Below are 23023 nucleotides of genomic sequence, written 5' to 3'. Positions count from 1 at the left end.
AGTTGCAGTGTTTTTTTGGGGGGGGGGGGGGGGGGGGGGGCTGAAGAAGGGGATGGGACAGACTGCCGCTGCTGAAGTTGGCCACGAGATCCTGGCCACAGAAAAGAACATCGAGAGAGTCGTCGTCGGTTGGTAAAAGTTCGACGAATTTTTCTACATCTTCGTTTCTCTGATCTCGTTAACCTTCGGTTATACATAATATGAGTTCATTTCAGTTCATTTCAGTTCCGTTCCCTTCCGTTCCGTTCCGTTCCATTCTCTCCGCTTTTCTTCGACATAGATCCTGCGTGTTTCTTTAGCGAGTTGCGTTTAAGCGATAATCGTCTCTGTTTGAAGAGCGAGAAGAAAGAGATGGGCGAGACGAGACGAGACGAGACGAGACGAGACGAGAGAGAGAGCGAGTTAGCGAAGTATGTATAAAGTTTAAAAGAATAAGAGAGCAAGCGAAAGGGAGATGATGCACGTGGCTCGCATCTGTTCCCCGCCGAATGACCCTTAGCTGACCCTCGCCAAGTACCAATAATTAACTCAACCCGCGTCTGCGGCTTCGGCTCTCCTCGATTATCCCGCAACGAATGCCTGGTTGCGTCATCGCGCGGCTGCGTTCACTTCGTCTAACGCACACGCAGCCTCTTGCGCACCGAATCACGAGCACTCGTTGTAAGTACGTACATACATACATACATACATACTTCGGCGCAATACGTGTTACACGTTAGTAGTATAAGATTAAGGTATGTGCGTATCGTATTCACGCGTGATGATAATAATAATAATAACAACAAGAACAACAACGAACGAGAAGAAAAAAAAAGGTGGCGGGGGAGGAGGGGGAAGGGCGACGCTATATCCTTCGGAAAATTAGAGACAGGGTACGCGTTCCCATTCATACGAATACAATATATATATATATATATATATATGCGTGTTTAAAACATTCACACGCGTTAAATGAAGGGCTTTACTTTACGCATTACGCGTGCAGCGGGGGGGTTCGGTATTATACTTATGACACATATCATCAGGACCTTCCTGCGCACGCGCAGTGGCGTAAGAACGTGACAATTTTTCTTTTTTATATGTATATTGTTAGGATAAATATTTGCGATGTTAGGTACTGTAACGATGTCGTTATTTTATTTTTAATTTTTCTTTCATAACGCGTAGTAAAATGGTTATCTTAAAAATTTGGAATTTTTTGAAATTCTCAAATCACTCATATTTTCCGAAATTCAACTCCTTCGCGTTTTGTGAAGTGATTTTTCTTCAAAATTATACTAATGCGTTAACGTTACTAATTTCAAACTTGCGTTATAGTTACAAAGTGTTCCGCTCTGATACCCCCCTCCCCCACCCTCCCACGTAATTTTTCTGTTCTTATTCTTAAATAAAAATATAAAGATTGTTTAAAAAATCGTTAATTTAAAATTACGTTAAAATAGAATACCTATATATATATGATAATACGAATTATTTTTAAGTATATTCAATGTAAAACTTGCTTTTGCAAAGTTGTATTACAAGTGTCAATAAACCGAAAAATTTATTTCAGTAGAGTTTACCTTGTAGTAAAAAGTTAAACTAACGAGTTGTTAATAAACCTGTGAAAACTGCAATTATTCCCACCATTATACCGGCTGACGATAAAAAAAAAAAATAAAATGAAAAAAAAAATAAATAAATAAATAAAAACACCATTTGCACGATCATAATTTCCAATTTGTTCACATGAATGATTGTAAAGTGAAATACTCAACTTTCACACTCACTCAAGGGTCATTCGAAAACATAGAATTTATTCCAACGAATATTGTTTGTTGAATTTATATATAAATCTCGCAATCGATGTGAAATGCCTTAACCGTATTATTGACAGACTATTGCCAAGAAAACATAGTTTTTAAATAGAAGAAGAAAAAAAAACTTATCAATACGTAAGAAACATCAACGACAGCGTATAATAATCTATAAGCTATAAGAATAAGCTACGCCATTGGATTATAAGCAGCCCTGAAGGTGCATATGTATTATACCTATATTTTCATATATTACATATTACATGGAGAAAGTTTTGTACAAAGGCGCAGGGGGAGTTTCTATACAGCTTAAATAATAGGGTAAATTTGATTATAATAATTATTAATTACGAGCATACATATATATATATATATATATATATATATATATATATATATATATTATATATATCCTATAACACGTGTACGGCCTGCTATTGTAATAAGTTAAAGAAGAAAATAAAGAAAGACACAGAAGAAGAGAGACTCTATAGGGGTTATAATTGACTGATTGTGAACCACTATATATATATATTATACGTGCCGGACTCTTCTAGTTGGAGTATCGCGTAATTAATTATACTCGTTAATTAGTCATTACAGCATACATACGATGTAGGAAATAGCTGCGCTTGTACGAGACACAAGGTATAATAAGGTTAAATTTTCAACATTTATATAATAGGTATATTGGATATACATACAAACCCTGTACAAATGGATTGGAACTATGTGTAATAAACCAAAATGAAGAAATAGTCAAGCATGATTAATTTTCAGTGTAATTTTTTTTTTTTTTTTTTATATATATATAATTAATGATATTTAAGAATTTTTTTTTCATCTCTCATCGCACGTTCCCTCGATACAAAGTAGAAAATTGATTTTAAGTGTAAACGACCGTTTTTTTTTTCATTCATTCTTTCTTTTTTTTCTTTTTTTGCTTCGAATGCACGAACCGCGAAAAATAACGCCTATCTAGCAAGTAACGATGTGACTAAAAATTTCTCGCGATAATTTAGCAACTTGCAATCGTTGCAAAATCCAACGAATGGGCGAAGTTGTTGCGGCGTGTGACTTGCCGAGGTCTCCCCCTGCACCTTATGTGTCAATTGAAATTTTTCACAGTTTCGTAACGTTATACAATTACGTTACCAACGTTTTCTCGCCGTTGAAGGAAAAGCGAAACACGAAACAAAAAACAAAAAACAAAAAACTAGCACATAGTCAACTGTGCTCACAGAGGCATGGGATATACGCGTCAAATACTTCTGACGTCACTTCCCGTTCTAATTTACCTCGAAATTATAAATCGTGAGGGAGTCGTTAATTAGCTGTTCACTAATTCGTTTATACAGACGGACGTACTCTCACATGTGTATAAATTTCAGGATAATACGTAATATGAAAACGTACTTTTCATCGATTTGACAAAAAGATTATAAGAAAATTAAATTAGCAAGAAAAAGATTCTTCCATGTTGAAAATTTTATATACTATGCAACTCATTTTCTCGCTGCACGTGCTAAGTCAATAAGACGTCATAAATATTACGACCAATCAGCAGAATTCGTTGAAAAAAAAAAAAAAAAAAAAAAGAAGATCCACTGTGAGTGAACCAAGAAAATTCGTAGACTAAACTCGTTTGATTGAATTTAATTTGGAGTAAACAATAGTAATGTAACTATATATAATATATCGCCATATCATTGACATGTAAACAATGTACAAGTGTACTAAGTTTAGTGATCCATTTTGTCATCGTTTGCTGTTGTATAATGAGAAAAAAGACACAATGACAACAAAAATAAAAGTGGCGAAGTTACGTGCTTCAAACAAACTAGCACAAGTTAATTAACACCTCCTTAATTGCACGTCGGTTTGCTTTTTACTCTCATTTGTCACAGTCCAAAATATCCTACCAGTTATACGTATAACATAACTCACTTGATTTAACTCTTTTATGAAATTTTTGTTCACCGTTAATTTCAACAAGTACAGAAAAGTATAGTTTGGCAATTATCCAACCGCCAGTTCACAGACGACAATTTGCATTAAAATTTTAGAAGAGAAAAGAAAAAGAAAAAACACACAAATGGAACCAGAATCCTGTTCTAAAAGTTTTTATACTTACATCGTATTACGATAGAGTTATAATAAAGTTTTCAAAAGTCTGAATAATATTGTGTTATCTTCTTATTGAAAAATAAAGATGTGGATTGTATTTGCGGATATTTTTACTCACCCTTGTTCGCCGCCCCAAATGATTGTATCTTTTTCCATCCCTTCCAGCCTTTTCGCCACAGCATTACTGCCTTTGCTTTTCGTTGCGAATTTCCTCCTCCAGATTCTGCAGCCAACTCCGGTGTACTTGTTCTTACATATCCACGACTTAGTGACCCGAGTCCAGATCTACACGTGTGAAAAGGATTAGTGTAATTATACTGAAAACATTTGAACGCAGCTTATGGAGAATGCTGTGTTCTAGAAAATATTTTACTGCGTCATAAAGAGCACAATTTAATTTTTTAAAGTCGAATGTAAATGGATGTAAATGTGATGTAACAGTCAATCATCTATGTGTTTATAGGAGACAAAAGTCGACTAATTATTCAAAATTCTACAAAGATTAATAAGTTCAGACTTTCATTAAACATTGATTAACGCCTAGCTGAACTATTGCGACAGTAGATTGTTACACATCCGCTTTTTGTGTATTCAGTGTAAAACTTTCGCAACAATAGTTAATATGCATCGATTTTTCCGGACTATAGAAAATTCCCTGAAGGTTTCCAAATTCTCCAGAATTTCCACTTTTACAACCAAACTGGTTGAAGAAACGACATTTGAAAAGAGTGTCTGAAAATGTGGTTTTAAAAACGTATTATTCAACAATTGTGTCATTGAAAGGGCGAAAAACAGAAACTTATAAAAAATGTAATATTCTTTGAAATAGCTATAGAAATCATAAGAGATAACTAAAATGATTGAAAATCACTTCGAAACACATATTATAATCACATAATAACGTCGAAGAAATTGCGCGGAAAGAGTTAGAAATTCCAAATCATGAAAGGAATCGTTGTAATCTCGTTGATTTCCACTCTACAAATTGATTTCGAATGATTCCCCCAGCGTTCTAGGTAATTCCATTGAATCCAAAAGTAACTGGAACTCGCCTGAAACGGGGGGAAATCATTGAAAATCATGTTACTAAAATTGAAAACGAATAAAAGCGCCTCTGTAAACCGTAAAGTAATAAAAAAAAAAAAAAAAAAGTCAAAAGTCAAGTAAAAAATAGCTCGAAATCAACGTCACTGATACCAAATGATTAATTTCAATTGATAAAAGTCTGAATGGATTAAAAAATGAGAGCTGACCTGTAACTGGCGCTGGAACTGCCGCTAAAACCGCTGTCCAAATCACAGGCAACGGGTGATAGTAGCTCGTCGGTTGGACTTACGGCGGCAAGTAGCTCCTCCGTGGAAGTTCCTCTTTGACCTCGTTGACCTCTATCGTTCTGGACCGGACAGTTAGACCCGGGAGGCATCAGCATCGCCTCGACGCTAAGGTTCAGCTCGCCGAGTACTCGCCGATGGCGGGATTGAACTCGCCTCACTTCTTCGGCCACCAAAGATCTCCTCGATCCATGAATCCCCCTTCGACATTGCCTGCTGTTACAGAAAAGTAAAAAATTAAAAACGTCGATACTTAATTGAACCGGTGGGGTTCGTCAGTTGGTTTCTTCTTCCTACTTGAGGTGCTTCAATGATTGAATAAGTTCCACGTAAACTCCAGATTACAATGTACGATGAGCCAATGCTGCAATTCATGTTCATGCTCAAAAAAAATAAAATAAATAAATAAATAAATATTAATATTCAATTCGAATTTTAGACTACAAAATCAAAAATCTGATCAACGACTTAAAAGACCTTCAGTACCATATTACGTGAAAATGTTACAATTTTTTTATTTTCTACCTTCGTCTACTAATTTTGACAAAAAAAAAAAAAAAAGAAAAAAAACGAATATTTTTGAATTTTTTTTCTACCACATTGGATGCGCCATTTTGGATTAGATTTGTGATCAGCCACCCAACGAACGTTCGAACTTTCAATCTTTATCAAAATTCGAATATGTTTACTTTTTTTTTTAGCACATTCAATACGCCAAATTTAAAGTTTACAAATCTAACGTTCGTTTCGTGATCAGCAATTCAAAAAACATTACGGTACAAAGTTTCATCCGAATCCATTAATCCCCATTCTCAATATATCACTATTTTTATTTTATTTATCGGAACTTTGTTATTTAATTTGTTTTACAATTTTTTGTTATCCAATGCTAATCAGTTATAAGTTTGGAAAAAATGAAATTTTCTACTCTCCTTGCAAAACATTTCAATTACAACGAGTAACTGATAAAAGTCATACATCAATAATGTAAATAAAACAAAAAAAAAAAAAAAAAAATTTCTCTATTAAAATATTGTCTAAGTATTAAGCATACAAAATACAACCCATATCGACGATCAATCAAAAGCAGGTTTAACAAACTAATTATTTGTTAAAGTGACAAAACGTCAAGAAGTACACACAATTTGAAAGGTTCTCTGAAGAGTAAGTTTTCTACAGTGGCGGGAAATTTGAGATAAAATGATATAAAGTTTTGAATTATCCCTATGTAGAGATATCTTTTCCACGATTCTTAACCCGCGTATAAATTAATCCGAGGAATATTTATCGGTTGTATGTACCTGCCCGGCCCGTATAACCTCAAACCTGTTTAGAGATTCCCTGCGAGAGCAGAAGCTTCGGTAGTTTCAGGCCATTCCTACTTGCAGCGATCGAGGCAATAAACCCCTTGTATCAATAAATACCCATGTGAATCCAATAAAACACCCGCACCCCAGTTAGTTTCAGAAGAGAAGCAAAAAGGAAAAAGAAAAAAAAAACAAAACAACAACAAAAACGTGAACAAAATGTCTTTTCGAACACGATATGCGTCCGTAAATTCGATTGTATCGAACTACATATAACGATGCTGAAGTTAGTAACGTAATCGTAACGAAACTATAAGATTTCGAAGTTATATGAGTGTGTTTTGTTTTATTACAGTTTGTAAAAGCGCGAAATAACGCTTTTCGCCGCGTTAACGTTACTAACTTCATTATGATTCGAATCGTGTTTAAACAACGTTCAAATTTACTTTAATTATAAAAAAAAAGAAGAAGAAAAAAAAATCATGTATGCACGTTGTAATAATTTGTAAATCAGTCTTCGCGTTAGCGATTAACAATAAGATAGTAATTAGACTGAGAGAATTCGAAACTTTTTTACAATTTCATGCATGCACCTTATACATACTATACATATATACATATACTCTGACAGCAGATTAGTTTTATACCTATGTATGTACGTATGTATTTACATACATAGAGACTGAGGTCAACGACGACTACCGCGTGTAACTTAACACGTGAATTTGATTACGACAATTATTTACACACGTGTGGTCAGACTCGTCTGCGCCTTATAAATTTTCATTCAAGGTATGTATGGTATAAAAATCGTCAAACGAAGAAGTGAGTGGTCCCCCTAGTTTTATTTTATTTCCCTTTGAACCATTAGAAACGCGAGGGACAGAGAAAAGGATTTAAAAGATAAAAAGGGTGAGCAAGAAAAAGAAAAAAAAAAAAAAAAAAAAAAAAGAAAAAACAAAACGCTCACAGTCAATCCGTTCATATCTTTGGAATTTGTAGAATTTTGACCTCAACCTTCAGACCGCCGACCGACCGGCACACCGGGTATGCATTCGACTGGTGATATATATATATATATACACAATATATACATATACATTCTCTCTCTCTCGATATATATATATATATATATATACACACACACAGACACATATATATACTCAGAGAAGTTGCAACGAATGCCGAAGTAAAGAACGACGCGGTGGAAGCCGCAGAATTCGACCACCCATGAAGGTTTTTTTTTCAGCTATACTCATGCTACTATATACTGCAGTATTTATATAAATGTATTTAATGACGTACGCGTTGCACATGTATAATTATGCGTAATATACAAAGCTATTGCTTGTCAAATTTCGTGGATAAAATTGTTGTTTAGGTATTGGTAGAATTTAGCATAATCGTTTCGTTTGTTGTAATTTTGTAATTAAAGTTACAAAGAGAAAATTTCTACTTCTACCACTTTTTTTTTAGGCAGTTTTCATTCTTAAAAATTGTATGTATTGATATAAAATATATGTATATATGTTAGATGTTGGTTGAAAGAAAGCGTACAATAATGAACACGCAAATTTAATGAAAAAGTTACCCTAACTCCCCTCCAATAATGATAAATAATTGAACATTGCTTGATCCACTTTCAACGTTATTTCATTTTTCAATTTCTCGTCAACCAGACTTGACGAATACATGCAAACATCGATAACAGTTTTCATCTCGTGAAAAAAACTTATGAAAAAAAAAAGTTAAAAAAACAAAAACACCAACAATTTTTTAACGGCATGTTGCAGAGTGAGATCGTATAAAGCTAGCAGCCAAAATTAACAGTCAAACGTTGAAATGTCAATTCGAACAAGGGAGGCGGGGTTGAAGTTCCAATTTTCGAAAGATCGGAAAGTACGCAGCTGAGGTTTAGAAATGAAAACTTTTATGAAACAACAAAGTTTCAAACGGTCGGAAACCCGTCGGCTCAAAAGTTCCGAAAATTTGCTCCACAATGGAGCAAAATTCCGAAAAATCAAATATACTCACACAGCGTAGTTCACTCGAAAAATAAAAAATCAGAATTACCAACATTCCGAACGTAAAAATATCAAAGATTTAAGTAATGGACTTTCCGAAAATCTCGATCATTCGTAATATCGATATTTCAAATTTCAAAATATTCTTATTCTCGCAATTTCGGAACCGTCCAAATTCGAAATTTCAACCTCTCCCTATAAAATTAAACCGCGTTTCTCTACTTCCAAAAAGTTAAACACATTTGGCTGTCGATTCTGGCTCCTAGCTTCAGCTTCACGAGATGCTCTCTCGCCTTCGTCTCTCCACTACACCTTTAATTAATAGTCTAGCTTAAGAGAATTCTCTCTTCCTTCCAAGTATAATACCTACATATATAATACACATGCATATATATATATATATATATATATATATAGAGAGAGAGAGAAATAGCGTTCTCTTTTATACTTTTAACGTTAGCTCTCCAACAGCTACTGACCACCACGACGCACGTTCAACGTTGTCGGTTTCCAAGCCTCTTAGGCTGCTGCCCCTTTCACCCTTGTAACACAACCTGCACGGTTACGGCTTGCGCTCTGCTCACGAAGCAACTTCTTATTATTTAGTCTAGATCAGTGTTTCTCAATACATCAGGTGTATACAAACACGACTGCGGCTCTGCTAACAAGTACTCTCAATGCATAAACGTCCCCACATGGGAATGCCCGACATGTAATAAAACGATGTAAACCTTGTCGCCTTACGATGCCTTACAAATCTTTTGCAATATAGATTTTTCATTGGAGAAAATTTTAATCGCTATCCAACAGTCGGCAATCACGTCTTCGAATTTTCAAACCAAATCGCGCGCTTTTTTATCCTTCATTCGTGTGTATACCCATTAAAATTCAAATCTGTTAAAAAAAACTTCGAGTATCGCACTTTCTACAAATCGATATTATGAGTTTAATCATACTGTTCCCTTTTTACTTATCTATTTTCTCCTTTCTTCACACACCTGACGACCTATTCACTCATGCTATGTATCAGGGGTGAAGAAGTTTCTTCTTGTGCATATCGTCGATCGAGTTTCGCGAACGTAGTAGTTCATATTCAAGGCACGTATGTATAGGGTGTATGATAGAGCTAGGAAGAGAAAATAGGTGAACAACACACGCGCGTACCCAGCCAGCTATTACACGAAATGAGGCGTTGAGTTGAGATAATATTGAATCAAATTCTCCAATTACGTGCTATTTTCGTTAAGACAAATTGCTTCGACAGCGCAGGGGAAGGCAGGTACATACATATATCCATGCATCCATCCATGGTACATAAAAAGATGAACGAATTCAAACTGGTTTTTGCTTGAAGCTGATGTAGATGTTATGTATGTACATACATATATATTCAACTGAAACAATGCAGTTATCAACAATAATAAAAAAAAAGAAATTATAACAAGTCACACTTAGTTTGCGCTCATTTATTTTTTACCCATCCTTTCCGTTGCTTTAAATACAGATTTGAATTTTAATTTCCATTTCAGACGAATTTTTTTTACAAGTGAACTTTGCCAGTTATTTTATACAGCATGATAAGAGAGATAGAAACATTTTATAACTTACCGAATTCAATAATTCGTACATACTCTCGAATAAAAGCAGTCTTTGATTTGACTTGATTATTTTTTTTTCCCTCACTCAAGTTCAGTCATTTTGCCGGTAAAGCATGCGTGTAATGTCGGTAAAAAATGACCAGCAGGCGTGTGAGGTCGGTAAAGAATGTTACCAAAATGAGATGTCGGTGTTCTTCGTAATCAAAAACCAGTTCAATTGTCATTTCGTTATTTTACCATTAAATCTTACGACATCGTACCGGATAGTTAGAAATCTTTTAGTGCAACTGTAAAAATTTGTACAATTTTGTTTATCGATAACTGATCTGTAAATTTTTTTTCCAAATTTTCTAAAAATAAAAAGTCGCTTCACTTTTTGCCAAATTGATGCATCGATTGCCCAAATTTAATCCTGATCGCTTGAACGGTATAAGAGTTTTGGCTCGCTGCATTTTCGAGGTGTGCAACGCGACTTTACAAGAACCTTAATTCTGTATTTCACTTTTGTTTGGCAAATAATATCTCATAAATTCTACGGTCACGGATTATATTACGCTTAGAAAGATTGAGCCTGTTTCGCAGCCGGCCGACCATGCGTGGTGTGCCTAGGATTGCAGTTTCTTTTATCTCTAAAAAAAAAAAAAAGCACCAAAATACCCTAGATCGGTGGTGATTAATTGCTGTGACGTTGAATCTGGGCGAGGAAAAGATGAACGGGTCTTTCAAGAACCTTTTCAGTTGTGCACAATTAAGTTCTGTGTTGTGTAATTCACAAGATGGCGTTATCAAGCAGGGTAGCCTTCGCCAGACAAATAATTCCCTAGCAATATAGGGATTTTTTTTTTTTTTTTAGACAATTGGTACAAAATTACTTAAAGGATTTTATCCCGAAGAATAGAGTTCACACCACGTAGCCGACGTAGGCGCTTCGGTCTGACTCAGCACTGCCAACGTAACGAACTCGTGAAGAAAATAAGCCGTCTCAGAATCACTGCAGCGGCTAAAGTGCACATAGATACAAACCCATATACAATATACATACATGATAATGTCTTCTCACCTTATCTCCGATATTTCCTCGTAGATATTTTCCTCCGTACCATAACGAGTGACGTAAGTATGCCGTCTGATTGATTCCTGGGCGTTTGTTTGCGCCGGTTGTTGCTGCAAAGAGGCATGACGAACCTGAGGGTACTGGGCGTGGGAATGATGACGAAAGGCCGGTGGATGCAGCCGACTAGGTCCCGGCTCGTAATAGGCGTAGGCATAATCCTGTGCCGAGGCGACGGCCGTCTGACTAGAGTGCCGGGGCGTCGAGGATGACGTCGGCGATGAGGGAATGACGCTGTTAGGCGGCGACGCCGCGACGCCGGGCGTCGATGACGTCGCGTTCCTCGAGGGGGGTGGATAAGGCGGCGGTGGCGGGAACTCCAGGTTGGCTCTCCGAGGGATGGAACCTCCTGGAGCCAGACCTGGTCCACCCGCACCGAGGGAGGAGGCCATTGTTCATCCTTCGCTTGCTGCCACCTTCTTCTTCCTGTTCGCTCCTCGCTTATTTCGCATCTTTTTCACACCACATCCTGGTGCTGAAAAATCAACGAGAACATTTTTAATAATTATTATATACGCGAGGGACGATCATAATCATATTTTCGTAAGACGAACGGGATTTGTAAACCAAAATTCTGCATCAAAATTCGGAAAAAGCGGCAGATTAAGTGAACCGAATTAATAAGACAAGGTTTATGGCGACACATTAAGGGTATTTCGATTACTGTTTTTCTAACAACCGGCTCTACAGCTGATGCGTTCTTCTTTTTATAAGAAACCCAGCGATGCGTGTTGCACACTTTGTACCATTAAACCTACGTATAATATTACACCGGAGCAGCACATCCGTAAAGCGAATGAAAATGTGTCACCCTGCCAACCAGGCGTCAATGAATTTTTTTTTAAAACAATAATAAAGACTAGAAATAAATAAGAACCCATCAATTTTCTTTTTCTATGTTAATTGACACTGTTTGTATAATGAAACAAATATGATTACAAGTAAAATTATTCATCATTTTACATACAAAATATATTTAAAAATTGTTAAGCATGAATAAAGAAATGAGATAGGGGGGGGGGGGGGGGGGGAGAGGAATTTCTACTTACAAACGCAACGATTAAATAAAAAAAAAATTCTTTTCTTTCACCTGCGCTAATTTCACTATGTGTGAAACAAAATAGTACATGAAAACATGAAATAAGTAGAAAAATGTATATAATAGCAGTTCTCTTAAATCGTTGATCGTGAGGCGGCAGCAGAGTATGTACAACGACGACAACGGCTAAAGGCATTAGGACACGAGCGTTAATCGCACGATGACGTCACAGTAATTAACAGCCCCGAAGAAGGAAAGCAACGTGTGAATTTAGTTCATTCAACCGCGTGCTCGGATCGCGCGTTTTCTCGTATTAAAAATACTTTAAAGAGAGAAATTAGTAACATTGAATTACGTTGTAAACGTTACGATAGGAATTATACTACACGTGTGATGTGAAAATTGTAATTAGAATTTAAATGATAAAAATTTGACAGTACGTTTAATAAGTTGATTTTTGAAACTTACTCAATTTCGATATTTCTTTTACTATTTTAAGCACTTCAAAAATTTATACTCACTTGCTTATATGCAAATGAGTGTTTTGAAATAGGTTTTGAAAATTTTTTAACAATCTTAAAGATTTTCGCGTCTTCTACAAACGTGGTAAGATTTGATAAAAATTTCAATTAATTTGTACACTAAATTTTATCGTATTTTCGAAAAATTGCATTTCAAAAATCAATTTTTCATCATTCATAAGTTTAACATGTTTGATATAGATTTTTGTAAATATGATTTGTTTGAGTTCGCAACGAATTTATGAGAGAAAAAAAATGATTTTAACATACATAAATGAAGGTGGAAATGATCGGAACAAAAAATTCAATTTTTCAAGAATATTAAGGAAAAACAAAAACTGTGTCTGTTAAAATATGATAAAAATAAGTTAAAAACTGAATAAATTATAAGTTTTATAGGCCACTCTATAACCCGAAAAAATGTCACCCAGTAAGTGAAAAATGGTGAGTTCGATAAATTCTAAAAAATCGTCATTTCACAACTTTAGATTGTTTGAAGAAAAAGCGTTCTTCTAATAAGTCGAAATTCAACGAATCGCAATAGAACCAAAAATACTCATATTTCAAAATTTTAGTACCTTCAAAGTCATTGTTAAGACGACAAAAAAATAAAAAAAAAAAAATCATTTCATCCCCCAATGTTTCATTACGATAACGTTTCTAACTTCAACCTCGTTTAAAAAATCTACAGTAAATTCCAATAAAGTAAAACACGAATCATATTTTGAAAACTTTTAAATCTTTTATGAGATATAATTTTATAATTGTCCAAAGAAAAAACAAAGACAAAATCACCAAAATTCCTACAGTGTACACAGATTTCGGGAAAAAAAAAAAAAAAAACAAAAACACAAAGGTCAAGTCTCGAAGAATAATTGCAACCTTTTGTTTTCAACAGAATATTATGAGTGTACATACAGCGACAATATTTCATGCCGCACCAGTCTCCAGAATAATAATAATAACAACAACAACAACAACAATAATAACAAATAATTTTTCACCCAGAGACGCGATGAAAGGCACGACAGCGTGTGACACAAAAATTAAGTACATCATCCGAGTTTATTTGGAGCGATATGTGTATCATACTGTACAGTTTATGTACAAAAAAAAAAAAAAAGATAAAAATTCGGTCGTATATTTGACCAGGGAAGTAATAAAATTCGTGTGAAAACTAGCTTTTGTATACACGGTAAGTGGTGATGGTGGTGGTCGAGGGACGCAGGTGTAGAGGATAACGACTTCGCTGGATGCAGGGATTATGGGATGTTGGCAAGGAACACACACGATACAGTCGGTTAATTCACGGGACGTTATACGTGCCGTGAACGCACGCAACGTGTGTGTGTGTGTGTGTGTGTGTGTGTGTGTGTACCTTTGTCATCACGGCTCGAATGAATGAATGAATGAATGAATGAATGAATGAAAAATCGAGAATAGAAGAGAAGGAACCCTCGAATTGCAGGCAGAGATTTTTTTTTTCCTTTTCTTATTACAAGATGACCACTCAATTTCGATTTGAAAAATCCCAAACTTTTCACGAGGATGAAGTTAGTAATATTAATGCAACGATGCATGTTCAGGAAAAATCGTTAAATCGGAACTTTGCTGATTTTTCGAAATTTAGTAAACAATTATACCTAAACAAAATAAACACTGATTCCGTAAAGCCAACTCCTTTCGAAAGTAATCCTAACATTGTCGAATAATGATGTTGTTTTTTCCCTGAACAGTTTTCTCACAAAATATCCTAGAAATATCAATTTTCATCATTTTTTTTTTTTTTCACACTCACCTAACTTCGTACTAGTACAATTATTTTTCAAAATTCTTCGTACAACTACAAAATTTTTTCTTCAATTTTATATTCATTTCAATCATTTCGGTTGGTTCGTAAGCTTATTATGACTAAGTACGATAATCAGAAGCAGGCAGCAGGCAGCAGCAGCAGCAGCAACAGCGTGGTTTTTGACTGTCAGATCACGTAGGACAGATTATAGGGAATGCATTATACGTGTGTATGTGGTGGACAATATAATATACTGCGCGTATGAACGCACTATAAACGTGACGATATCGATATAGAATTAAACGAGGGAACGTGACAGGAGGAGATTAAAAAAAAGATTTCAAATCCCCAAGCAGCAGCTGCGATGGACCAATTATCAAGAGATTCAACTCGTTCGGAATCGCTTATCTCTAAAATCCTCTACAAGGTTTGATACGCGACGTTGTGCTTTTAACCCATTCTGTATGAAAAAAAAAAGAAAAAAAAGAAGAAAAAAAAAAACAGAACTAAACAAAACAAATAAAGAAAATGAATAATTATATATATATATATATATATATATATATATATATATAGCTGCTATAAACGAGATCGAAATTATAGTAACTTTGTCGTAACGAAACATTGAATAGAGAAAATCACAATTTTTTTATTTTATTTTCACAATACTTCGAAGGATGAATGAACGAAGAATGAAAAGAATAGTTTGAATAATATAAAAATGAAGAAATCGAACAGATTTTTTTTATTTCAAATGATAAATAATAATTGTATTTAATTATTATCGCAATAAAGTTGAGAAAAAACATTATAATCATCATTATCATCATCATCATCATCATCATCATAATCATAATCATAGCAGAGTGGATCTTTTTTTCATTTCAATTCAATATAGACCTCGTTTAAACGATGAAGAAACACACACAACACACAGTGACGAAACTAGACGAGAAAGAGAAGGTAACAAGTGTGGAATTGTATTTCCTGTGAAACAATTATGGTAAATCTGTGATGGGCAGAGACCCTTGACTTATACTTATTATCATTTGGTATATTTATAAAGAAGTAGCGATAAATGCGTAGTACGAAGAAGTGAAATTTTTTTTAATTCGAATGATCACGCATCTTGTGTAATTTAGTGAAGGGAAAAAAGGACCTACACACGGAAAAATTAAAGGCCGAAGGATTTCCGGTTGAAATTTATTACCCAAAATTAATGGATACTTTTATGGGGAAGCTGGGAGGGAGGCGGCGGAGGCTGAGTTCGTGTTTTCAACTTAAAAACAATAATTTCATACCGTTTCGAGATACGAAAAGATTAAGAAGGTCGAATGAGGTTTGAATGATCGATTAATTGAAACCGATGAGTAAGAAAGTGAAACTTTATCGTCCGCCGCTGCTTTGGTGTACATAAATTTACGTACAGGGTATTCCATGCCGAATCTATCGATCTTGATTCTCGATATTTTTCATTTAAACGTTGAAAACTTTTTTTCAGGTGACAACTGCGGTATCCCTGAAATCCACGATTTATGTTTTTTTACACCTTTTTTTTTTTTTTTTTTTTACCGAGTTTTGGGAATAGAAATCAAAGTTCCAAATATGGTATTTTCGACCGTTAAAAATAATTTCACTATTTTTTACGATATTTTGAAAACGTTAAACGTTGAATTTTGTCTGTCAATTGTGGAAAAAAAAAAAAAGAAAAAATCGTTCCATCACAAGTCCAATCTCAAAATCGATACAAAAATAAAAATAAAATCAAAAGTTTGAGAAATTTTTGACAATTTTAAACGAAGTGGAACTTTATGGATATGTTTAAAGACGTTTCAAAGACGCGACAATTTATCATCGCCTGAAAAAAAAAAAAAAAAACGAAATATAAAATCAAAAATTCAATTATTTGCCATGGAATACACCATATATATATATATATATATATATATATATCATTTACGATAACGACGCATCAGCGGCGTTCTTCTCAACACGGGGAGCGGCGACGATCATGGATGTACCGCAGCAGCTGCTGTTAGGGCTCGCTCTTTCATTATTGATATTTAAAAGAAGTTTGAAAAAAAGAAAAAAAAGAAAAAAAAAAAAGTTGATTTTATCCTCTTACGTAGAGACTCTGCGGTCGCCCCCAATAACAAGTGGGTACATATCACTTCAATGGAAGTTATTTTTCTTTTCTTTTCCTGCCTTTCTCCTTTTTTCCCCTCATTCTTAATCTTCTTTTTCTTCCTTCATCTCTTTTCACTATTATTCCAAAATATTTTCAAGCTTTTTTTTTTTTTTTTTTTTTCTTAGGTTTTCCAGGTACGCGGCCACGATTTTGCAGACGAGATTAAAAATTTTTTTACCAATCGCCAATTTTGCAAAGTTTGTGCAAAAATAAGTATTTTTCCTTTTCAATTGATATAATTATTATACACGTGAAAAAACATCTTCAAAATCTCAATTATAATCCAACTGACGATTCTCAATGAGAAAGAAAAAAAAAAAAAAGAAAAAAAAAAACTCGACTGATTTCTATTACGTTAGAGAAAGAAATGTGCTCAGTCTCTTTAGCGAATTGCGTGAATTGTGTGAACCACTTTCTATACACACACAGAACCTACCATCTAGAAACCGTTGGTTTGCGAAGGTTGTGAGCAGTACGCCTGTTCATAAACCTCAATAATAGAAGTTGGTAAATATAATAAGAAATATCCTATAACTAGAGTAGAATATCGATGGGGAAAAATAAGTATACATATATGTTTATCGACCGAAGTGCAATTTACAAAGAGTTCCCAATGCCTAATAATACAAACATATGTCATGTCATGTCATGTATGTATGTACATATACCGCGCAGGGAAATTCCAGACACAAAGCACTACCGAGAATTAAATCTATTCGTATACGCACACAATATGAGGTACCTACATACATAATAAATGTCTGAGAAGGCTGAAACATCTGTTGACATAGAATTTGGTTAGTCAGAGAGAAAGGAAGGGGGGAAGGAATAAAAAAAAAAAAAATAATAATAATAATAATAATAATAAGTATTTACAAAATTAGTTGGTTGAAATTTATATACGATTTTTTTTACAACGAAATATATATGAGGTGTTTGAATTTCTCTCGTTTTATCTAGTTTTATCAATTTCCAATCAATTATTTGATGAGGAAACCTTAAGTAAAACAATCAAATTTTAGAAAACAAAAAAGTGACGAATCGTAGGAGAAAGTCAACGGCTCTCGAAGTCAAAGATTAAGAGTAAAATTCAAAATTTCTATGGAAAATCCTGGAAAGAAACAAGAATTTACAAGAAAAAAAAAAAAATAAAAATTGAATTTGGCGCTTTCGGAACTCTTGAAATTCGGAATTTCAACCCCGCCCAATGATTCTTGATCTTTCATCAAGTTACAGATGATGATGATAAATGTCCATAGTGAACGGAAAAAAACGGAACTTTGAAAACGAAAACGCACGTGGAAACGCAACAGGTTACGCGTAATAGATACAATAAAATAAAACACAACCGGCGTAGGTAGAAACGTCTTTTACAGTTCGTTGATTCGAGCGCGTTCTCCTCCATCATCTGCTATACACTCATTCTACTCACTCAATTATACGACGCCGGACGATCCCGCATTGCCTCATTACTTATTACACGCACGCAATTTAGAGACGAATGATGATTTCGTTACTCGTTTCATTTGATCAGATATCGCGACGACAAGAAGTGAAAAACTCCTCTACCGCTTTTTAGGCTACCTTATATACATATATATATATATATATATATATATTAATTTTAAGATGTGCCTCATCGCGATTTTCTACTTTCCATAAGAATAACATGGCAAAAATGGTTCTTGCTCCTTGCGATTTTTATAACTAGATAACGACGCGTCGTACAGAAAATTCATAAACATGTTTTAGTAGGAAATTGAACGTTCTACAAAAAAGGTCTCTTGTCATTTCACGATAAATCTACTCCTTCAAAAGTTATTTGAGGTCCTTTGCTGATGTTTGATCTCAAATAACTTTTGAAGGAGTAGATTTATCGTGAAATGACAAGAGATCTTTTTTGTAGAACGTTCAATTTCCTACAAAAACATGTTTATGAATTTTCTGTACGACGCGTCGTTATCTAGTTATAAATATCGCAAGGAGCAAGAATCATTTTTGCCATGTTATTCTTATGGAAAGTAGAAAATCGCGACGAGGCACATCTTAAAATTAAAATTAAGAGCTCCCATTTTAACAGGCACCTTTTTACGGCATCCTGAACAATATTTTCAGTATGTTAAAAAAAAAAAAAAAAAAAAAATAGTCAATTTTTTTGATACAGTCTAATATATATATATATAACAGATGAAACAAAGAGAAGAAAAAGAAGAGATCGTTCGTCAAAGTTTTCTCCTTCTGCCTACTTTAGTTATCATACTGAAGTGAGTAACATCATCGTAACGATTCTCATCCTGAGGAAAAACCGTTATCTCGCCATTTTGGAATTGTTTGAAATTCGTTAAACCGTAATAAAACAAAACACGCTAGTATTTCGAAATCGTTGTAAACTTAAGAAAATAGGGATTTTTTTTCATAAGTCTAAAGTTAGTAACGTTATTGTGATAACTAAAATTTCAAAAAATCGTTATTTCAGATTACAGAAATGTCTGAAACTCAGTGAATTATAATAAGTGAGAAAATATCGATACTTTGAAAACTTAACTACTTCAAAGTCACTATAAACTTGTAAAAAACAGTAATTTTTCCCCCTCAATGTCTCGTTACGTTAACGTTACTAACTTCAACCTTGTATTTATTATTCAAGATCCTGAATACGATTCGCTTCAATTACGATGAATTGTATAAAATTTCCTTCTCAGTGTTATTATTGTCGCAGATTGTCGGAGCTCGTCGAGCAGCGTGTCTTTTCCTTCGACAAACTATGCTAGTCAAATAACGAAATCGGGTGGACTGCGTACACAGACAAGTATTATACCAAAGTATGCACATGCGTGTCGGGGAAGAACGGAAAGAAAACAAAGGTCGGGCACATCGGGCACGTTCTTCTTACATTAATAGTCGCTTCGACACGCCATAGGGTCCCACCATCCACCTTATATATACACTTTTTCAACTCTGAATAAGGCTAAGAAGAAGAATGATCAACCCGGTGCGGTTCCGAGAGTAGACAAGAAAAATTTTAAACTTAGAAAAATCAGATTTCTCACAAACGTTGTGAAGCGAGAATTGTAGAAGGAAACACATACGACAAGTAGAAACGATAAACAAATAAACACACACACACACACACATATTTGAATACGAAACAAACAAAGATGGAGAGGAAAACTTGAGCTGTAAAACGGGTGGTCTCAAAGAGCTATGAATACCGTTGTTTACCTTGCCATAAAAATATAGGTATATATATATATATAATGTATATAGGTACCCCGAAAACACCCCAAACTCAGGTTTCACCTCGAGTTGTGTACATCCGAGTAATCCCCGGTCTTTGCGAGTAATTTAGCTCATATTCGCCACCTGGCGCACGTTTTAAATTATTCCCCGCGGTAAGGAAGAAGAGGAATATCAAAAGACAAACCGAGTAAAACGACAGCTGAAGAAGAAAGAAAGAATAAAAAAAAAAACGTGACTCACACAGGCGCTTGGCACGCGTAATATTACGCGTGTATAATACGCAATCCAAAGTCGCGAAGAGAAGAAGAAGAAGAAGAAGAAGAAGAAGAAGAAGAAGAGCCGTTACAAATTTGTTTACACTAAATTTGAATTGTAAAGTTATGTAATATGTAGAAGGGCGCATAAACGCGATATCACACCGTAAACAGAGAGCGTTTATAAGACGTACGTGACAACAATAATCCGAGGATAAATTTATAACAAAAACATGAGATTAACCCGATGCCTGAAAAGCGATGAGTTTGTGTTATATATATATACATATATTCTTCTTGTTGTTTTACTTCTCGTTACTGTTACTCGGGGGATTGTTGCGAATTTATATTCGCCAAAAATTATGATACGTTGTATAATAAGTTCTCATGTTCAACTGATTTTTTAGGGAGTCATTACGTTGTTACGATGTTCGAGAAACAAATGTTGCGAAAACACTCGAATAACGCTTCAACGAACTTCAGCCTCATCCTTGAATATCGAATCATAGTGAAGTTAGTAACGTTATCGTAACGATTTATGCTGAGTAAAAATTGTTATTTAGCGACTTTGTGAATTCTTTTGAATTCAATAAACCGTCTAAAACTTTAGTTCCTTCAAAGTCATTGCAAAAGTAAGAAAATAGTCACATTTTCCGCAATGTTTCGTTACTACGATAACATTCCTAACTTCAACCTCGTTGTTTTGACGAAGCCGAGTGGCGATTTGCGTGGATCCCCGTTGATGGGGTAAAAATTTCTAGGAAATAGTGAAATTTGTATAATGAAATCCCGACCGAACAGCTGGACTTGAAAAATATCGATTTTTAATGCAACAACAACCTGCATTTCCGCATTCGTAATTGATTCTCATTCTCGAACGTTTGTCGTAAATCTGATAAATGTATGAACCCCATTACCTCGGTGTAGGCTCTGACCGAAAAGCGGCCGTCGGCGGACTGGATTGCTAAAAATATCCATATTCAGGGGTGTGGGAAGAAAGAGAGAGACAAGAATATTAGGAGAAAACTCGGAGGCCGAGAGAATTTAACCGACGTCGACGACGACGACGACGACGATGAGAACCATGCTACTACGGAATTTTAGTTAGCAAGGAGACGCGCGTTCGTTTCTGGACTCCTTGCGAGGGGCAGCAGCGTGAGTTTCGATCCAGGAATTAAGAGGCGATAAATACGCATTAGAGTAATAAATGACATGGTAATAGATCGTTACCTTAATTCTTGTAATCCTTGCGTGTCTCTCCTCTCTTATTCGTGTTTATATCTCTTGATGCTCGTGTGTGTATGTGTGTGTATGCGTGTCTCGCAGCGACGCAACAGGGAAGAAGTTTTCGAACAAGAAAACAAAGACGAATCCGGTTGTGAATCAGGCCCAGTTTGCACTATCGGACGGCCGTTTTACATGCATCCATTGTTGTAGACTCCGATGACGATGATGATGATGATGATGATGATGACGATGATGAGAGTAACGCCCCGCGTTTTATTCACACCACAAAACTCCCGGCAAGCACCTCATAGCGATGGTAAAAGATCAATCAAACCGCACCAGTGATAAAAGTAACAATTTATTCACCGCCAAGCACTTCACTTATGGTCGGTTTAAGAGAGCAGAGGAGTGGAGGAGGGGGGGGGGGGGGGAGGCTGGAAATCAACTGCGAGAACGCCGCCGCCTTCCTGTTACCGTCGGCAAGTGCCCGATGACGACCCCTCAGGGTTGAAGTTGAGGTTGAGGTTGAGGTTGAGAGACGGGAGTTTATTATCAACGTGCTCGGGGGTAGAGACGAGAATAAGAATAAGAATGAAAATGAAAATAAAGAGTAAGCGCGCGAAACAAAAGAATACACGCGCCGCGAGCGAACGACTCGGTAATACTCGGAGATACTCCTCTCGACCCTTCTCTCGAGGGCTCGTCGTCGTCGACGAGGAGACGGCCTGAAGAGAACTGGGCTAAAAATCCGACGACAGAACGGCCGAGTCTCAACGTGCTCGTCTCGCCGCTCGGCGCCGTCGCCGCCGCTGCCGTCGCTCGGTTGCTTGCTTTCTTCCTCACGAATCACGAAGGCGTCCGTCCCATTGTTTAGCTGCGGAGAGGCTCCTCGGAGCGCACGACAACGGCACAAGCCGAATCCGAAGGCGACGCGACGCTCAGCGATGCTCAGCGTCTGACTGTCACTCCGTCGGTCGCGTGTCCGTTTTTCAACGCAAAACGATCACGACACGCGGCTTCTTTCTATTCTCCGCATGCAGCCCTTCGATGCATCGTGAAATCTATTCGGTCCGTGAACTGCTCTTACGGTGCGAACGCCACGAGAGTCGCGGCCCAACTTCACGAGCATCGAATCCGGCCAACAGGTGGCCATGTTGGATCGTCGGCTGACCACGCGGTTCGGTCGACCCGATTATTCACGGAAACACTCGAGAACTGACTGCAATTGTAAGGCGATACTACCAGCGCCAACTTTCGATTGTTTGACACTAGAAGCCCTTCTCTTCGAACGATCATTGCGGGCTTTTCAGTTTCGATGATTGTAATTTTCATGATTTTCAGCAGGGTGGCCATGCACCTGGAAACAACGGGTTTGAAGTTAGTTACGTTATCGTAACAAAAGATTGGGGAAAAAATCACTAGTTTCTTAGGTTTACTACGATTTTGATTCCAACGTTAACTTTCGATT

The 23023-nt window shown here is 35.9% G+C and overlaps 1 protein-coding gene across 2 annotated transcripts in view; it reads right to left on the bottom strand.

The window, feature by feature from the left end:
- The window catches only part of LOC124410515 (rho guanine nucleotide exchange factor 10-like), a 53419-nt gene extending 30838 nt beyond the window's left edge, over nt 1-22581 (bottom strand). Inside the window, exons 1-4 of one of the 2 annotated variants that reach the window (XM_046888958.1) lie at nt 21559-22581; nt 11244-11769; nt 5177-5470; nt 4042-4208 (exon numbers count right to left, since the gene is read on the bottom strand). In XM_046888958.1, coding sequence (XP_046744914.1) covers nt 4042-4208; nt 5177-5470; nt 11244-11686 — 904 coding nt within the window. In that variant the 5' untranslated portion in view covers nt 11687-11769; nt 21559-22581. The remainder of the gene's footprint in view (nt 1-4041; nt 4209-5176; nt 5471-11243; nt 11770-21558) is intronic. The other variant, XM_046888959.1, reaches the window with a different exon arrangement.
- Nucleotides 22582-23023: the final 442 nt, after the last annotated feature.

The sequence above is a fragment of the Diprion similis genome, chromosome 9, assembly GCF_021155765.1.
Source record: "Diprion similis isolate iyDipSimi1 chromosome 9, iyDipSimi1.1, whole genome shotgun sequence".
Taxonomy (NCBI): domain Eukaryota; kingdom Metazoa; phylum Arthropoda; class Insecta; order Hymenoptera; family Diprionidae; genus Diprion; species Diprion similis.
Note: the sequence above shows the minus strand (reverse complement) of the source record. Positions and strands in the feature narration are given on the sequence as shown.